The sequence below is a fragment of the Podarcis raffonei genome, chromosome 4 (genome assembly GCF_027172205.1).
Source record: "Podarcis raffonei isolate rPodRaf1 chromosome 4, rPodRaf1.pri, whole genome shotgun sequence".
NCBI lineage: Eukaryota > Metazoa > Chordata > Lepidosauria > Squamata > Lacertidae > Podarcis > Podarcis raffonei.
In genome coordinates, this window is record NC_070605.1 from 71,058,586 (window position 1) to 71,077,907 (window position 19,322).

The 19,322-nt window shown below is 41.1% G+C and overlaps 1 protein-coding gene across 5 annotated transcripts in view; it reads left to right on the forward strand.

Annotated features, from left to right (window-relative positions):
- Window positions 1–19,322, forward strand: part of NLGN4X (neuroligin 4 X-linked) — a 160,407-nt gene that overhangs the window by 131,596 nt on the left and 9,489 nt on the right. For all 5 annotated transcript variants that reach the window (XM_053387276.1, XM_053387270.1, XM_053387274.1 and 2 more), the window contains 2 exons: window positions 7,175–7,360; window positions 10,781–11,570. In XM_053387276.1, the coding sequence (XP_053243251.1) occupies window positions 7,175–7,360; window positions 10,781–11,570 (976 nt within the window). The remainder of the gene's footprint in view (window positions 1–7,174; window positions 7,361–10,780; window positions 11,571–19,322) is intronic.

Below are 19,322 nucleotides of genomic sequence, written 5' to 3' on the forward strand. Positions count from 1 at the left end.
AAAAATTGCTTTACTAAGAGACATACTCCAGCCTACTTCAACACAGTTATAAAAATATCCTCCCTCAGTGAAGCATTAATTACTTTGACTGCCCAACAGACTAGCTTCCATCTGACTGCTCAAATGAGCCAGAAGGAGCAAAGGTTGAATATGCAAATGATAGGTCTCACATTTCCAAGATTTCTCCGTATCCTCAGGCTTCACAAACTGAAAGGTATCCATGGAAACCTGCTAAGAGGGAGCTGTAGATACATCCAGCACTGACTCTGTATACAAGTAGTTCAAATCAGAATAAATATAATTGATTTTATCCACAAAACCTTTTGCAGACTGATCACACTGGCCTTCTTCTAACTTCCCTCAAGGGCTAAACTATAGAAGTCCCCTCACCTTTTGGAAAAGCTTATCTGGATGACACTGCAGAGATTTGATGGTGGCAAGGCATAAGACTTATTTGCCATTAACAGTGCCTCAGAATATGTTCTAAGATGGGCTCTAGCCCATGTTTGACTGGATGTGCCATGAGATTTTCTGCACTGACAATCACTCTAGCCATTTCATCACAAATAGTTCAGCAGTAAACTGTGGTGCCAACTGGGCTGCACTAATAAAGAAAGAACAGCTGTGAACTTGTGTTTGGATTCAGCACCTGACTGCAAACATCATCAGAACCACTAGTCACAGTAAAGAAAACTCATTAGAAAGCTATCTGGAGCCATCAGATTGCATATACCAATTTAAAAGGTCCCTACAGAATTCTGAGTCAAACTTTAACCAGGTAATGAACAATCCATAGCAAGAGAATTCCATCAAATTCCCTCATCCATAGCTCATCTTCCTGCCCGGTGCAGAACACATAGTTGAAAACAGGGCTGAACAAAAATGGTACGAGCCTCAAATTCACTATAATGTTAGCATAAAGTAAAATTGGGAAGGGCCATTTATATATTTTTGAGCAAAGAAGGAGGGGTATCCCAGAGGTTCAAGGGTGCCTAGTCTTTATTGTTGCAGCATGTGTTATTCTTTTTCTTCCTCTCGCTCTCTCTTTTTAAAAAAAATTCCTTTAACTCTGCCACCTATCGTACTGACAGTGGCACACCTGCCAGAACCCACTAGTTCTTCCAGCACCCATGTTGTTCTGGTGGCTACTGAGAGGACTGCTGCCACTATTGCCACAGGCAGGGGGGGGGGGAAGCAATGTACCAACAGAAAATGGTAATCCCTTTGAACTGAGGTCACTTTCATCAAGTCAGACTGTGGCAGGGGGCTGTTATATGGTCTTCCAGGGTATGGTAGCAGCGCTGGATTTACATATAAGTTAAACAAGCTATAGCTTAGGGTCCCACTCTCTTGGGCCCCCCAAAAGAATTTAAAGGAAAAAACTGGATGTACATTTCCAAAATATAAGATAAAAAGCAAATAAAATAAAACCTACATACAGCAAGTGTTTTGTGTTGTGTAGGCTCCTATGATGTAAGTAATGGGCCTCGCCTGCTATCCTGCTCCCTAAAATATCACTGGTTTGCTCATTTCTATATATCAGGTGCCTACATTCTGCATGTGCAAATGGCTTTAGGTCCATAAATTACCATATAGCATATATTCAACACAAAAAACAGCAACAATTTGTTGTTGACAAAGGGCAGCTGGACATATAAAGGGCCCTATTACCGCCAGTAGCTTAGGGCCTCATCAAACCTAAATCTGGCCCTGTACAGTAGGCAGGACTAGTTAACGCCTTGGGGCCCATGGGGTCATTGGTGACCCGGAGGCGCATGTGGACTTGCACACACTAAGTTGGTGAGCCCCACAGTACAGTTATGGAACCCCTGTGTTATTTCGAGACCACAGTAAATATTAACTTGATAGCTTAGTTTGCTGATCAATGCCAGAAGTACAACTCAACCCTCTAAAAGCAAACTGAGATGGTGAGTGCTGGGAAAAACCCTGAGGTTGCAGAAATTATTATTATTTAAATACAAATGTTTTAAAACAGAAACATAAAGGGGAAAGGCACACTCAAATCAGACCAATGAAGATTAAACACATTCTGTGGCTACAGAAAATTGAGTGTCTGTTAGAAAAGAAGGGGCTGTATTCAGGGTTTGACATGAACCCTGAACAAAAGCATTTCTGTTAGGAAGTGAGCATGCACTGCGATATTTTGTTGTAGGTCCCACTTATTTCTTAATGAATGCTTAAAAGATATGAAATAGCAAATAAAACATTGTCCAACAGAACGGCTTTCTTTTAAAAAAAGGAAATCATCCATAGTATGTTGCAGTCTCTAAGTATTTATAAATCTTCACATTTCTTAATACAGGTAGGAGGCCTTCCAGTTCTGTATGTTTAAGTCTGAAAAGATAATCCTTGTCGTGACTCTAAAATGGCTTTTGGCCAATATTATGATCTAGTATTCAAAGCATGAAAGGATACATATTCTCATCAAGAGGAGAAATATTTGTTCATTCATTTGATGTCAGGTGAGACTGACTGCTTTTGCCTTGATGATTAGTTTTTAAATTAAGAAAACTTGCTCTTGCAGTTAATGAGGATCAGCAGAGAACTATGGAAGACGAAAAAGAGAAACCTTAATTTCTGAAACATGAGATAGTCATTGATGGTGATCTCTGTCACCTTTCAGTGTATTTGATAGGAATTGAAAATCACAAGATTAAAAATTCAGGGATCGAAACGTGTTTCTGCTCCCAGGGCTAATTATAACACTATGCTAAAGTTATCTTGGGTCAATCTCTCCCAGTGCAGACATTGTTCCCATCTCTCACATGGTTTCTGGGTTCTCAGAATACATTGTTGTAACAGATTTGGCAGCCAGATTGTATCACCTCCTCCCTTACTTGAAATGGATTCATGTAACAAAGAGAAGCTCCTTTATACAAAGAACCTTTCATTTTTTTGAATTAATAAAGGTTGGATTCATCTGATCTGTTAATGATAGGTTTGGGTTGTAAAAATAAATTTAAAAATAAAATGCAAAACTTTATCACACGAAGGTTGACTCTCAATATGTATTCCCAAAACCCTGGTTTCAATATCATCCTTGCAGTTGTTTCCTGTCTGTTTTCTCTGCATGCACACACCTGCAGCATGTGAAGGCAGTATGCAATAATGGGAGGGAGAAGTGCTCATATGAAATGAAACAGAGTGAATCCATTCTCTGATGAGAAAAGACTTTCCATCATAGCACACATACAGTTGTACCTCGGGTTACAGACGTGTCAGGTTACAGACTCCGTTAACCCAGAAATAGTACCTCAGGTTAAGAACTTTGCTTCAGGGTGAGAACAGAAATCATGCAGCAGCAGTGCAGCGGCAGCAGGAGGCCCCATTAGCTAAAGTAGTACCTCAGGTTAAGAACAGTTTCAGGTTAAGAATGGACCTCCAGAACGAATTAAGTTCTTAACCCGAGGTAACACTGTACTGGAAATCTCAAGGCCTTTGCATGTGTTTAGATATATATATATTTCCCTAAGGAAAAGATCATGGTCAAAGTCCAGCAAATAAAAAAAATAGGCTTAAGTGCATTTAAGTTTGTGGCCAGTGCCAGTCTTCTCGCTACCATATTTTAATTCTCAAGACAATATCTACAACTTATCGAGGTTTTGTGTTTCTGAGTATTAAAACATTTGAGTACTGAGTGCAGCCACTTAAGTTTACTACCAAGAAAGTTTGGAAAAACAGCTTTTGTTGGTACAGCTCATTTTTGACATATTTAATGTGGGGGAAGAATGAGAAATGGCTGCTTTTGAGGGGAAATAGTGCTCACTTGCCTGCTTTGTAACTCACCTACAAAAGTTGTAAGCTACCTAACAACCACACTATACATGTGCAGAAGGTTCTCATTAGATATTTTACACTTTCATCATTTAAATTGTGCTACTGGATAAATCTTATTAAGTCTGTTTTAATTACCAGGACAATGTCCATAATTCAGCTATTTCTTTGTGTTTCAGTATGTGAAAGTATTGCATGTGTTACATGCAGACACTTACTTAAGGAAAGCAACTGATAAAGTCTTGATATGTTGTTGTTGTTGTTGTTGTTGTTGTTGTTGTTGTTGTTTGTTTGTTTGTTTTAGAGCTAGTATACCTCAGTTTTAATATATTTAAAAATAGGGAGAGCTCTTTTCTTCTATTTCTTTCTGGTTGGGCTTGAGAACTGGGAATGTTGGGCAAGTAGGGTGGTCTTACAGAGGACAATCTTCTGTTTGAAGCTGTCCTCTATTCGAAAGGCTGCCTGGTCCAAATCCAGTTTAAAGATAATGCGTCATAAGAAGGGAAAGCAGGGACCTTCAGTTTACCCACCCACAGTAACCACATGGACAGCACAATAAGCAGGCACACAGCTCGCCTGACCATACTCTTTGCCACTGTAGTGAGACGCCTTCCCCTAATTTACATCTATATATGACCATTTGCATATGCATTTTTTCTTGCAAATCTGCATCCTCTTTTGTCCTCTTGTTTTGCGATGCATTTATCTCTTTTTTTGGCACTGTGCAATTGGCCATCCTATGGGCAAAGGACACATTGGAGGCAGTATGTAGATGGTGCGTTATAGAATAATGACAGCGACAAGGCTGGTCCAAGCCGTTCCTCAGACTGAAGCACCCTGCTTCAGGTGGCTTGATGTAAAGAGGAGGAAATCTTTGCAACGGACCAGCTCAAACAAAATGTCAGGCAACAGTGACAGCAGGATTAGCAGGGATGACAATTGTTGCTAGGTTAATACCATATGACATTAGATTAATGACACTGCTTGTAGGAATCTGGAGATTGGATTTCTCTGCTACATTTTATAAAATAAAATAAAATAAAGCTTTGAATCTCATTACAGAGGTCTGCCTCTTTTATTAATATTGCTGTTAACTACTAGAATGAGATTACTAAGAGATAATCTTCAAAATAATTGGCATACATAGATTCTTACAAAATAAATAAATTAGGATTTTAACTAAATCCCATGGTTTTGGGGTCCTTGATCATGATTCCAAATGCAAGCAGCTTTGCTCTCCAGTATCCGGAGAAACAGGAATACCTCCTCACTAGCCCCCAAAACCCTATAAGTAGCTATTGGCAGACAATGTGTTCTGCACTTGCCTTGCTGATCATTTGCAAATGCTAATGGCAAACCCCCTTTCAATGTAGAACTATTCTGTGCTTATAAATCTTTCAAGTGGGAGTTTGATATATTATGGATCTTTGTACAAGTGCAACATTCTTAAATAATTTGCTGAGATAAGGTCTGTGCAGTTAAAATCAAGCTTGAAGATGGGAGACTCAAAATGGCAAATTTGGACATTGCTCCAGTCAATGTGAACTAATGTAATGTTTCAGGTGTGCTGATTTCAGCGGAACAAAGCAAATCATACACACTCAGGTAATTGATGGCATTCTGAGTTGCAAGACCACATGCAAACATGGCACATTTCGTTTCTAAAATCTGATAACCAGATAAAAGAGGCCATGGAGGAGAGGGGGGAAGTACTTATCTTGATGCCAACAGCAAAATAGCTAATATTCACTTTTCTCATAAAATCTGTTGTACTATATTGCATTTTGTGCATTATTTCATAATTATGTATATGAATTCTTATTGTTGTCATGCATTACTGCCATTATGCTTGCTTTGTCAATTGACAATTTATTTATTCTCATTATAAGTGTCTTTCTGCACCTATGTGGCAACAAACTTGGATTTGCAGCCACATTTAGTTAATATTCTACAGTGACCTGCAGCCAGTCTTGGCATATGGATTAACATACAAGTATGATACACTTGGGACGCGGGTGGCGCTGTGGGTTAAACCACTGAGCCTAGGACTTGCCGATCAGAAGGTCGGCGGTTCGAATCCCCATGACGGGGTGAGCTCCTGTTGCTCGGTACCTGCTCCTGCCCACCTAGCAGTTCGAAAGCACATCAAAGTGCAAGTAGATAAATAGGTACTGCTCCAGTGGGAAGGTAAACAGCATTTCCATGCACTGCTTTGGTTTGCCAGAAGCGGCTTGGTCATGCTGGCCACGTGACCCGGAAGCTGTACGCCCGCTCCCTCGCCCAATAAAGCGAGATGAGTGCCGCAACCCCAGAGTCGGTCACGACTGGACCTAATGGTCAGGGGCCCCTTTACCTTTGCCTATGATACACTCACTATTCACAAACATTTGCTAGCCTCACCTGCTTCACACACTACATGTTAAGTATGCACTGAAAACTATGAGTACACCTAAGAAAATGTAATGCACAATGTCAGGGAACTGCCATCAGCTCAGAGCCGAGAGGTGAAAGGGCAGTTGTGTTATAGGGAACCTCAGAAAATCTTGTGAAGGAGTTCCTCCTCTGGCGAGGAGGAAAGCCCCACCTCCAGTGGAGAGGAAGTGGTGGGAGCAGGGGATGCTAGGGAGAGCCTCAACACCGAGCCTGAGCAAACCAGAGGGGAGGGAAGTACCCCTTTGCCAGCACCCACGCTTTGCAGTAGGTTTAGGTGCAGGGAAGGGAGGAGAAGGTTGGGGGTCATGCGACTGTTATGCTGGAGGAGATATAAGGACCGCCCAGTCCCAGATTCTGCTAGCGAGTGAGCCAGACACGAACTTGTGACGCTCTTCACTGTAAATAGTTTGCACTAATAATAAAGCCTGGAAAAGACAGGTCGGAGTCTTGCCTGTTGGCTCTCGAGCAACCACACCAGCACCTGACACACAAACTAGCAGAAAGACATTTTTTCTATTGAGAGAAAAGGAATTTGGATTACCTCATCCCCCACCCTGTACAATCCAGGGACAGCAGGAAATCCCATTATTATCTTGACTTCCAGGCTTCTATGGGGCATTTTAAAATGTTACTGACCTTTAATCAGATTTAGCAGATTTCTAAGACTAAAAGGGAAAAAAAATCTGTATTACTTTTTATTATTACTATTGGAGGTTATGAAAAAAGAAGAGATGATAATTCCCATATCTATGCAATCCTCTGCAACTGGGAGGGGATCACTGTGTTCTCAAAGTTTCTGTTAAATATATTTAACTACATCTGTGGCCTTTCAAAAACTAGAAGAAAGAAGGAAATATGTGTTGTGAATATGTGCATGGCCTATAGCAAATTCTGTGACTGGTGAGCTAAAATTACCCCCCTTTCTTTTCTTTTTTTTGCCTTATAGGTTTTCTAAGCACTGGAGACCAAGCTGCAAAAGGCAATTATGGATTGCTTGACCAAATCCAAGCTTTACGATGGATTGAAGAAAATATTGGATCGTTTGGAGGAGACCCAAAAAGAGTTACTATTTTTGGATCTGGGGCAGGAGCCTCCTGTGTCAGTCTGTTGACATTGTCTCACTATTCAGAAGGTAACAATTCACCTAGCTAAATATCAGAAATTTTAAAAGGGATAATTTAATGTGAGTTGCAAAGGTCATTTGGAGCCTCAGATAATATCCCAGTATTCGATTCTTTTTTTTGGGGGGGGGAGAGATAACTAGATTATTTTCATGTGGCATGCAACCCAAGGAGCCGATCAGAGAGAGCAAACATTTTGCAGAAAATACAAGCATACTTACAGAAGCATAAATAGTATTTTGTCTGGTAAAAAGTTACCCTGCTAGATCAGTTTTTATGTAAAAATATAATAGGGGTGCTTTTTTTAGGGGGTGGCACTGTTAAAGCGTGTATTATTTTTGTTACGTTTGGATAAAATGGGGGGTGCGCTGCTGAATGGAAAAAAATAGTGGTGTAATTGACTTCCAACAAGCACACAGAGTGTGAACAAGACTGAGTGTATGGGGGGGGGGCTTATTTAATTTCACTGCACACAGGTGGTGTAGTGACAATAAAGGTTTATTATTATTATTATTATTATTATTATTATTATTATTATTATTATTAATGCCAAATGTATCCACATCCCCTCACTGATAAAGATCTAGCTAGCTATGTAACTAGCTAGTTTCCCCCTTATTTGAGAAGTCAATACATACTTTGTGGATCACAGTCAAACAGAATTTATTGCTAATTATCTTACACTTTGATGGGTAGTTGTTGCTTTAAAAAAGATTGATCACATTCTGATATTTTTTTCTGGAGCAATTATTTCTGGAGCATTCCCAAAACAAGCCATCATGCCTGTATTGTGTGGGTGTGTGTTTTCGGTTTTTTTTAGAGCATACAGTTTTCTCACCTGAAATTCACCTGGGAAAGACTTTTTTTTATCCAGCTGCTAGGCTATGCTCAAGTGAAGCAGAGCAGCTTTAGGCCAGCTTTGAGTTGCTTCACATCACTGGAGCACAGCAAAAAAATAGTCACACCGGGCCATTGAATCTGACCCCAAATTCCCAATCTTTTAGGGGCAGGGAATACAGATACATTTTAAGTTATTGATCTGGCCAGTGTTTAAATGAAGAGATGTCCATTAAAAAAAAAGAGGATTATGTTTTCCGAATTAAACTCTTGGAATTCATACCTATTACATTGATTTTAGCCTCACATTTCTTCTTCTTCAAATTACATGATGTATAGCTTCTGTGAGACAGAAGAAAACGTATGATTTTCCTCTGACCTTTCCGCTGGTGAAGCGCTTATTTGTGCAAGTCATTCACAGAAAATGGAAATGATTGCTGGCGGCTGTCATTCCCGTAAAGTCCTTGGGCACCATTCAGTTCAGGGACGTAACTGATACATAGAGATGCCAGCAAAGCTCACATAGGCACAGGTTCAGGCCCAGACAGATATGACCTCTCAAAGAGAGGCAGCAGCAGGACTCCTGGCTTACTCCTATTGGCACCATGTGCCACATGCAGAATGAGAGCCTCACATAGCCACTGGGCCCTCTCCAATGTACACAAACCCAACAAAATGACCTCTTCTAGTCCCAAGAAGGACCCAACAGGACAGAGTAGGCATGAGTGATCATAGTTAACAACTGCTGGGACCAGGTTGAAATCTTGCATGCCTTGACATCCACAACCTTGCTTCCTCATTGACAAGTGGAATGCCTTAAAGGATCAGGCCTCTTGCCTGGAATCCAGCAGTCTGTCATCTCTCTGGGAATTTGTAGCAAGCATGCTGCCTGTGTCAGTGCATCGCCTCTGTGGAGGCAAGTATGGTGGCACCTTACTGGAACTGTGCTCATGGGCTGCAGTCTGTAGACCTGACTCAGGGGTTTCAGCCATTTCATTCTCAGATGACATCTGAGCCTTGGGTGCCCCCAAGCTTCAGGGGTGATGCTCAGAGAGGGCCCTTCCGCTGACACCACAAGTCCTCCAGTCTCTTAAATTGCTGGAATCCAGGGTCATGACACCAAGAGAGCAGGGAGACTTGAACCCATCTAGAACCATCTTGCCAAAAGATTCTTGGGAGAAGAAGGTTGTCTGTGGGGAGGATTCAACTTCAACAAAGGTTTTCATGGATGCGGCTCCTTATCTTGGCTGTCAACGTTTCCCCTTTTTAAAGGGAAATTCTCTTATTCCGAATAGGATTCCTCGCAAGAAAAGGGAAAAGTTGACAGTTATGCTCCTTATGCCTCTGTTTCATCCAATGGATGGATGTGTCCCTGTTAAATTGGAATCAGGATTGCAAATAGACTGTACCTGCAATTAGGGGTGGGGTGAAATCCCGCCCCTGCAGAAGGACACCTTGCCTTAAGGAAACGCTGCAGAGGGTAGACACCTACACCCTAGCAGTTCTAGCAGGTTTTACCTCAGATGCTTTGCAGGGCCGGAAGAGATTTTCGTAGCAGCCCCAAAGAAGTCATTTGACAGCCAGAGTTGGGAGAATGTAAAATGCAAGAGTAGGACTGAAAAAGGCGAAGCCGGAACAACTGGTTTTCAAGTAGGATTGGAAAAGGAATTCACTCAGCATCACTGAAGATAGTCGAACTGAGAATGGCCAGTGGATTTGTTGCCCCCCCTCGGCTTTTGCTGGAAAATATGCAACAGATTGAGGCTATGACACAGTCACTTAGGAACAAGTTGAAATTGGCAATGGCAATCAGCTAGGAATCATCTTAATGACAGCTCTGATGTTATACCTATTGATATAATTTTAGACAACACACAGAAGAATTAGTATTCATTCCCCACTATTTTAAATTATTAATTTAGGCTTTCTACATTTGATATTATAGTAGCATGTCACTATATTAGAAATACCCCCAGCTGATGCTGTTCTCCTCCTCCTCCTAATTACAGAACTATTTTTTGATATTCCTGTAAGAGAGATTTTTTTAAAAAAAAACAAAAACAACAAAACAAAACAAAACAGAAATCACACACAGCCACCAAACTAGTTTAAATTTTAATTTGCATTTTGGTATGTTCTTTGTGCTTCTGTATGCATTGAGAGACATGTACAGTGAAAGGGGCAAACTGTAAGGACACAACGTTTGGCTACATGGATATGATGCAGGCTATTCTCCAGATTGTGGCTCTCATCCATATGAAAATATGTGTATGTTTACTACAATGTACTGAATATTTATGGATATTTGTGAAGCATTTCATCCCTAGACATTTGCACTGGATTCATTATATTCATATGTATGAATATTAAGTACTAGTAATTACTTAGCTAGCCGTAGATTAGTGACAGAGGGGGAAGAGCTAAATTAAGAGCAATAATTTCTTGTGGTTTTTTCTTCTTCATGGAATGGAAATGGAATGAAACTTGCTCTTCACTAGAATGTACTTCCTGTAAGTGATGCACAAAAGGTTCTTTTGCTTGGTGGTCAATGCTGCTTGTTCATGTATTTTAATTTTTAACTTCTGCACCTGCAGGTCTGTTCCAAAAGGCAATCATACAAAGTGGAACAGCCCTGTCCAGCTGGGCAGTGAACTACCAGCCTGCCAAGTACACTGCAATTTTGGCAGAAAAAGTAGGCTGCAACACGCTGGACACTACAGACTTAGTTGAATGCTTTCGGAATAAGAACTACAAAGAACTCATTCAGCAAACTATCACACCAGCTACATACCACATTGCCTTTGGGCCTGTGATTGATGGGGATGTAATTCCAGATGATCCTCAGATCCTGATGGAGCAGGGAGAATTTCTCAACTATGACATAATGCTAGGCGTAAACCAAGGGGAAGGCTTAAAATTTGTAGATGGAATTGTAGATAATGAAGAGGGCGTTTCTCCAAACGATTTTGATTTCTCCGTATCCAATTTTGTGGACAATCTGTATGGCTATCCGGAAGGGAAAGACACGCTACGAGAGACCATTAAGTTCATGTACACAGACTGGGCAGATAAGGAGAATCCCGAAACGCGAAGAAAGACCCTGGTGGCTTTGTTTACTGACCACCAGTGGGTTGCTCCAGCTGTTGCCACAGCTGACCTGCATGCCCAATATGGCTCCCCAACGTACTTCTATGCATTTTATCACCACTGCCAGAGCGAAATGAAACCCAGCTGGGCTGACTCAGCACACGGCGATGAAGTCCCTTATGTCTTTGGTATTCCTATGATTGGCCCTACGGAACTGTTCAACTGCAACTTTTCAAAGAACGATGTCATGCTCAGTGCGGTAGTTATGACGTACTGGACAAACTTCGCCAAAACTGGGTAGGTTTTGCCACTTCCTTGCTTTTCCCCTGTGCTGTCTTTCCCAAATTCTAGCCATGAGTATTAGGTCTAATTAAGTGCTGCAGCTTTTGGCAGCCACTGTTTCACAGAGTGCTTCTGTGCAAGAGAATTAAAGCAATATTTCCAGAATGCTGGCAGGCAATGCTAAATTAAAGGGCTTTGGAGGTGTTGCCTGTACACACAAAAGCACAGGGAGTCAGTGGGATGGTCTTTTAGGCAGTGCAAAAAGAAGAGTCCAAAAAACAAACATTTGCATATACAGTAATTAGGGTATTCTGATTTTATATGGGAAAGTGTGAATTTACAACTATTATACTGTAAAATGTCCTGTGATCTTCAAATGATGGTGTTATATAAATTTAATAAATAATAATAATAACTAATTACTATAATTTAAATAGAAATATAGTACATCTCACCCAAGTGTGGCTGACCTGTGTGTTTGTTCAGTCTATACTGTCCGGGTGCTATCTGTTGATATGCAACTTCAAGGCCCCTACTATCCCATTATAATCGAAGTGGATTTGGATTTGGACAGCCCCTCACATAGAGAACTTGCCCAGTGTCAGGTTTGAAGGGATCCTGAGCAAACTATGCACTCCATTTGCACTCCCAAAGCAACCTTACCAGGGATCAGCTGCAGCATGGAAAGGATCAGTAGCCCAGCTCTGGTAGCCTGGTAGTCCTTCTGTCAAGTGCTGAGAGAGAAGGACCAGACCAGGCAAGTGCAGCCACCACAATCAATTCCCCCAAAATGACTCTGTGACCCAGTGTAGCACACTCTGTACAATAGTCCCAAGGGCACTTAGGTAATAAGAATGACAGTGTTTTTAGTCACTTGACTCAGCACTTTTCTTCTTAGTGTCAGGTTCTAGTTTTTTAAAAAATAAAGGAATGCCATGGCTGGCCTTTCAGTGCTCTGGCAAATACCTAGTCATGACATGTTTCAACTCCAGGCCTGCCACTGTCTCCCTGTCTTGCAAGGGGAAAAAAAGTCTTCTTTATTTACTGTGCAGAATCATAAATGAGATTCAGAAAGACAGAGTCACTCACCATACAGAGGCACTTGCTGATATAAAGGACTCTAAAACAGCTTTAATCATCATTCCTTTTAAGGAAGCTGTAGGTAAACCATAGCTCTTTGGCAGGGAAATGGTAAAGTTTTAAAGTGGATTCTCAGTAATTCTGTTGTGAGTAAACAAAGCACAAGTTTGTATGTGTGTGTGTGTGTGTGTGTGTGTGTGTGTGTTTGTAGTGTAGATATGCCCTTCTCTTTTGATCCAATGGGCATATTTGGAATTTTCAGAAAGTGTTGCGGGGATGTGGCGTAACACAAAATATCTGCTGTGGAGCATGGCATAGCACAAAACAGCTTTTTGTGGGAATGTGTGTTATAGCACAAAGTAGCTGTTACATCTAAAAGAACAGAAAAATACAGGAAACCAAAATGGTTTGGGCATGCCTCTCCCCTCAACCAAGAGAGAAAAGTCACCCACATTAGCCAACACCACATCACTCATGAGGAAAACATCTTTGCACCTCTTCTCTATTCAGAAAGGAGGGTGGGTGTCCAGTCCTGGCATGCAATGAAATGTGGGCATGTTTAAGAGGGTGTGTTCACTAGTAGTAGTAGTAGTAGTAGTAATAATAATAATAATAATAATAATAATAATAATAATAATAATAATTTATTTCTATCCCGCCCTCCCCAGCCGAAGCCGGGCTCAGAGTGGCTAACAACAGTAAAAGTAACACAGTTTACATAAAATCACAATCAATTAATAGAAATACATTCTAAAATCAATTCAGAATCAAATTAATGGCAACAATTGGGCTAGAGTTCTATGAGGATTACCATAGGAGGGGGTCACACTGTGCCTTGGCCAAAGGCCTGGTGGAACAGCTCTGTCTTTCAGGCCCTGCGGAAAGACGTCAAGTCCCACCGGGCCCTAGTTTCTTGTGACAGAGGAGAGGCCAAGCCATGAACAGAGCAGAAAGGGCAAACAAGCTCTCATACATTGTGACTTTTCGCAAGATACTTGCTGAGACATTTCACAGGCACTATAGGAATGCTGGGCACATTGCTTCCCTCAAGCACTGCACTAGTGCCTCCAGTACAAACTCTGTACTGTGCAAAGCCTCCTAGATAATCCACCTTTGCTTCATAAGTAATGTTTGTTTAGTTTCCTAAAAAAATAAAACCCTTTTTTTGTCTGTTGGAAACAGTTCTTTCTCTCCATTGCGTTCTCTCACTACCTGGTGTGAAAAATGATGCATTGCAGTTTCTCATAAAAACAATGCCGTTATTAAGGCATGAATGTTCTTGAAAGCCATAGTCCTCAGGTTAAGGTTATAAAATATACTGAAGAAAAAGGAAAGTATGGTATAGATCAAACAAGCCCATTGTGCCTCCTCCACAGAATTACCTAGTTGCCTTTCAAAAGATATCAAGGGAACATGGGGAAAAGAGATCTCTCGAAAGAACAGTGTTTCCTTTCCTCATCCAATGAATTATATTAATGTGTAGCCCCTTAAGACAAAGAAGAAATTTCTTGTATATGTTTTGCAAAGGCAAATAAGGAAACATAACAGTGAAGGTGGACGTAAGATGCTCATTAAGGAAGCTGAGGAAGTACCATTTCTTAAGGAATGTTGCAACGTTTTCCCCTCCAAAAAGCAAGCAGAGTTTGTTGTTCTGATTTTTGCTTTTGAAATTTGCTTTCCCCCCCCTCCTCTTTTTTCTTGCCTCGGTATTGAATTAAAATAAATGTCCTTGTGGCACACTAAAGGCCCATAAATCTTTCCAATGAACATTTAATGGCAGAACTGGGCTTTTAGAACTGCAGCTTGACTGCAGTGCAGAGAACAGTATGCAGCAATATCGGAGAATTCAAAGAAATGTGTAGCATCCTCCTGACACATTTCAGGAGTAAGCAGATCTTTTAGTACTTAAGAAAGCCAGGATCACATTGTGTGATGTATTTTCTGCAGTCACTACCCCCCCCCAACCCAAGCAATTAATTGTATAAATCAAAGAAACTGGGAGCAAATACATCCTTCTCTGAATTGTGAGTGGACTGCCACTGCTTTCTCTGGAATTGCATAGCGGAGCCCCAAATCCTAAACTAAATTGTCACCTCTTGAAAGCCATGATAAGAACACCCCCTCTGCAGGCCACACAGGAGAGACCAAAACTGTCCAACCCAGAAGAGGTCTTCTCAATCAAGGCTTTTGAATGGAATTTGCATCATGATAGAGCCCCGCATAAAGGGAGTGTGGTGTCAAAGTCTGAATGGGGCAAACAATGCTCTTTCAGATTTCCTTTCCAATTGATATTTGCCATGGTCGATGCTTGGTGCAATGACATTATCCTTTCTGAAGATTAGAATGTAATTAAATTGCTGCTCATAACTTTGACTGCAGATAAGCATTGCTGTATGTCATCCGTGTACACTATGGCGGTGAGATCAAGTAGGGAATGAGTGAACTGTTCAACCAATGATGACCATTTGTGCATCTGGACTTCCAGTTTCTCTTCTTCTCCTTCTAGCCACACACACACACACACACACACACACACACAACTGCTTCAGAGGGGAGGGGGGAGCCTTGTTGTGTGAGCCAATGCCTGTTCATGCTACAATTGGATCTCACCCAATTTTTACCCATGTCTGTTCAGTCCAATGGGGCCATTCCCATGGAATTGCATGGAGGAATTAAACTTAAAGGTTTCTTTGAAAGTGGGAAATGTCTCTGCGCTGGAAAGGCTAAACAGGTCAGGAGACAAGAGACTTGAGTGTTTTTGTTTTTTTAATAAAATAAAATTAATTTTAAATAGAGATTGTACACAACAAACATAACAATTTACCAGTATTTATTTTTATATAAAAAAAGGTTCTCTCAAACCTTCTGAACTCCCTCCTTCCTTTCATGCGTTCCGTTTCTAAATTTTATTCATGCATCTAAAGTTTATGTTATTTTACAAGTATCATAGTATTCCTGCCAATGATGTCAACTGTTTACAGTGGTCTCTCAGATATTCCAGTCTTTCGCAAATATTTGGTCTTCCTGCTCTCTGATCTTTCCCATCAGTCTTGCCATTTTGCCATATTCCATCAGCTTGGTCTGCCACTCTTCTCTGGTTGGTACTTTTTCTTCTTTCCATCTCTGGGCTAAGAGCATCTTTGCTGCTGTCGTTGCATACAAAAACAGTCTTTTTTTTTCTTTTGGTAGTTCCGCACCTATAATTCCTAACATAAAAGCCTCTGGTTTTTTAACAAAGGTTATCTTAAACATTTTTTCCAGTTCATTATATATCCCAGAATGTTGTTAAAACCCCACATGGCCACCACATATGATAAAAGGTACCTTCTTTCCTTTTACATTTCCAGCACACATTTGAACTGGTTCTATACATTTTCGCTATTTTACTAGGTGTCAAATACCAATAGTACATCATTTTCATATAATTTTCTTTCAGCGAACAGCAAGCTGTAAATTTCAAATCCTCTTTCCATAGCTTTTCCCCTGATGAAAACTGTGTATTATAACCAAAATCTCTTGCCCAGTGTATTATTACAGATTTAACTTCTCCATCTTTAGTAAACCATTCTAAAACTAATTGATACATTTTCAAAAGTAATTTCACATTATTTTGCAACAGATCTTTTTCAAACCTTGATATCTCTTTACCAAAACCCTTCTATTTATCCAATTTGAAGATATCATTTAATTGATTATACTGTAACCAGTATTTTAATAGCTCTCTGGTGTCTTTGACCTTTTTCAATTTTAATTGATCTTCCACTTCTGTTAGCAGCTCTTTATAGGTTGCCCAATCACCTCTCATATTTAGTTTTTTAACAGATATTGCTTAAACTGGGTTCCTCTCTTCCCAACAATAATGATGTTTTATTGTTAATAAACAGTGCTTGTAGAATCAAACATGTAGGTGTTTGAAATATATAGAGAACAATTCCCAGGATGTCACAACCTTCTGTATCTGCTTATTATTTATATTACTGTTATTATTATTCCTGCAGGGTGTTAACAAGTTAGGCTTCAGCATTTATCTAAGGATTACAAAAGCTCCCTCATGATCCCATCTGTCAGTATTACTCATAATTTCAAGCAGTTTTGCACAGGCCGCCTGCTCAAGAGCTAATTTCAGCAGGGTGTACATAAAATTGTACACTCTCCTGGGTCTGGATTTATACCATACTTCCTAAAGACAGCAAAAATCTTTAGGAAGGGCCATTAATCATTTTACCATGCACCCAACTGTTAATATGATTACTAGGTTGAAATGAGACTGACTATAACAAATATTCCCTATTTGGATTTGCTCTAAATTGACAATAAGCATTTGGAACTGTGTGACCTTGAAATCCCACCTGTTCTGTTGAAAAGTGAAGTATTTTCAGTTTTGCTAACCTTTTAGTACTCATAATAATATCATAGTCATTGGAGAAAATCACAAAATATGGAATCAATAAGAGAGAATGAATAGAATCTAAAGATGGTGTTCCGCAATTGCACTGTATATTTTGTGTTCTTTTCTTTTTTTTACTAAAAACCAAACTATCTGTATTTAAAAAAATACATTTTCTTACAAAAATGATGGTCACAGTTCTACACCATTCACAAGCAAAGATGAAGATATGCAAAACTCCAGTTTAACTTGTGCTCACTGAACACACTGCAGTCTAGTTCCTTAAAAGAGATTTTCCCAGCACCCTGCACTGATAACACCAAATGTAGAATTGAAGGAGAGGATAGTGTGCCACTTCTGAAAAAGCCTAACCTATACCCCATGGTAATTAACAACTACTGCCTTGTCACAAATACTCTCTTTGGGGGCAAGGTACATGAGAGGCAGATACAAGTGGCAACACCACTGCAGGCACTCCTAAAGGAGACTGAATATCTAGACCAGTGTTTCCCAAACTTGGGTCTCCAGCTGTTTTTGGACTACAGCTCCCATCATCCACAGCTAGGGGTCAGGGATGATGGGAATTGTAGTCCAAAAACAGCTGGAGACCCAAGTTTGGGAAACACTGATCTAGACGCATTCCACTCTGGGTTCATAACTAGTTTGGGGACTGAAACTGCCATAGTTACCTCTGTCAGGAGAGGGGTGTGTGAATGCAAACCTGTTGGTCTTACTATAACTCATCACCAGCTTTTAATACCATCCTCTTAGACCACTCTACAGGAGATGAATATTTGGGGCACTGTTCTGCAGTGGTTCCAGTCTTCTCTCCAGGAATGGTTCCAGAAGGTAGCATTGGATAAGTGCTTCTTGGCCCCCAGAAACATTTCAGCTATTGGTTGCTGCAGGGCACTATATTGTTTTCAGACCTATTTTAACATCTAGATTACATTGTTGGGAGTTATTATTAGGAGTTTTGGAACCAGATGTCATAAGTATGCTGATGTCCTGAGCATGCCCAGCCCAGGGAGGACAAATGGTTGATAGTTTAGATTCTTTATTGAGAAACCACACACTTTATGGTAGCTCAGAACATGAACATGACTAAGTAGATGGCATCCCTTCCCCAGGCTTGTGCTCTCGGCTGGACAGCTGGAGCAATGGCATGGCCACGCTTCCACCCTCATTTGATGCGGGCGCACAAACAACCTGCAATTTCTTGCATCACTGTGCCTGTCTCTCCAAGCCCATCCTGGTTCTGGAGTACAACGAGGAAGGTAATGGAGCAGATTCTACTGCCCCACTCTCTCTTCCTCTGCTTCTTCCTCTGCTCTTAGTTCATTCTGCCCTTCCTCTGATCCCAGCTCCAGCCCCACATCCTGCACCTCCTCCCTCATAATATCCAACCGCACAGACTCTTCTCCTTCCTGCAGCCTTGACTCCAGCTTCACAGCAGGCACAAAACTCCATATATCACTCTCCCTTTCCCCTGGATCAGCCTCCAGCCCCACAGCCTCAGCCACACACACCAAAAAGTCCTGCCAGCTGATGATATCCAACTCAATTTCTCTGTAACATCTGAATTGGGAATGGGTCTGAATGCAGTAATGGGCTAGATGAGGGCTAATCAACTGTCTGAATCCTAGCGGGTGAGTGCTTCCTGGATCTCAGAAGTCAGTATGTTGTGTGCCCGGGATGGGATCACACTGTCCCTGAAGGAGGAAGTTCATAGTAATAATAATAATAATTTATTATTTATACCCCGCCCATCTGGCTGGGTTTCCCCAGCCACTCTGGGCGGCTTCCAACAAAACAGTAAAATACGATAACCTATTAAACATTAAAAGCTTCCCTAAACAGGGCTGCCTTTAGACGTCTTCTAAAAGTTTGGTAGTTATTTTTCTCTTTGACATCTGGTGGGAGGGCGTTCCACAGGGTGGACGCCACTACCGAGAAGGCCCTCTGCCTGGTTCCCTGTAACTTGGCTTCTCGCAGCGAGGGAACCGCCAGAAGGCCCTTGGCACTGGACCTCAGTGTCCAGGCAGAACGATGGAGGTGGAGATGCTCCTTCAGGTATACTGAACCGAGGCCGTTTAGGGCTTTAAAGGTCAGCACCAACACTTTGAATTGTGCTCGGAAACATACTGGGAGCCAGTGTAGGTCTTTCAAGACCAGTGTTATATGGTCTCGGCGGCCGCTCCCAGTCACCAGTCTAGCTGCAGCATTCTGGATTAGTTGTAGTTTCCGGGTCACCTTCAAAGGCAGCCCCACATAGAGCGCATTGCAGTAGTCCAAGCGAG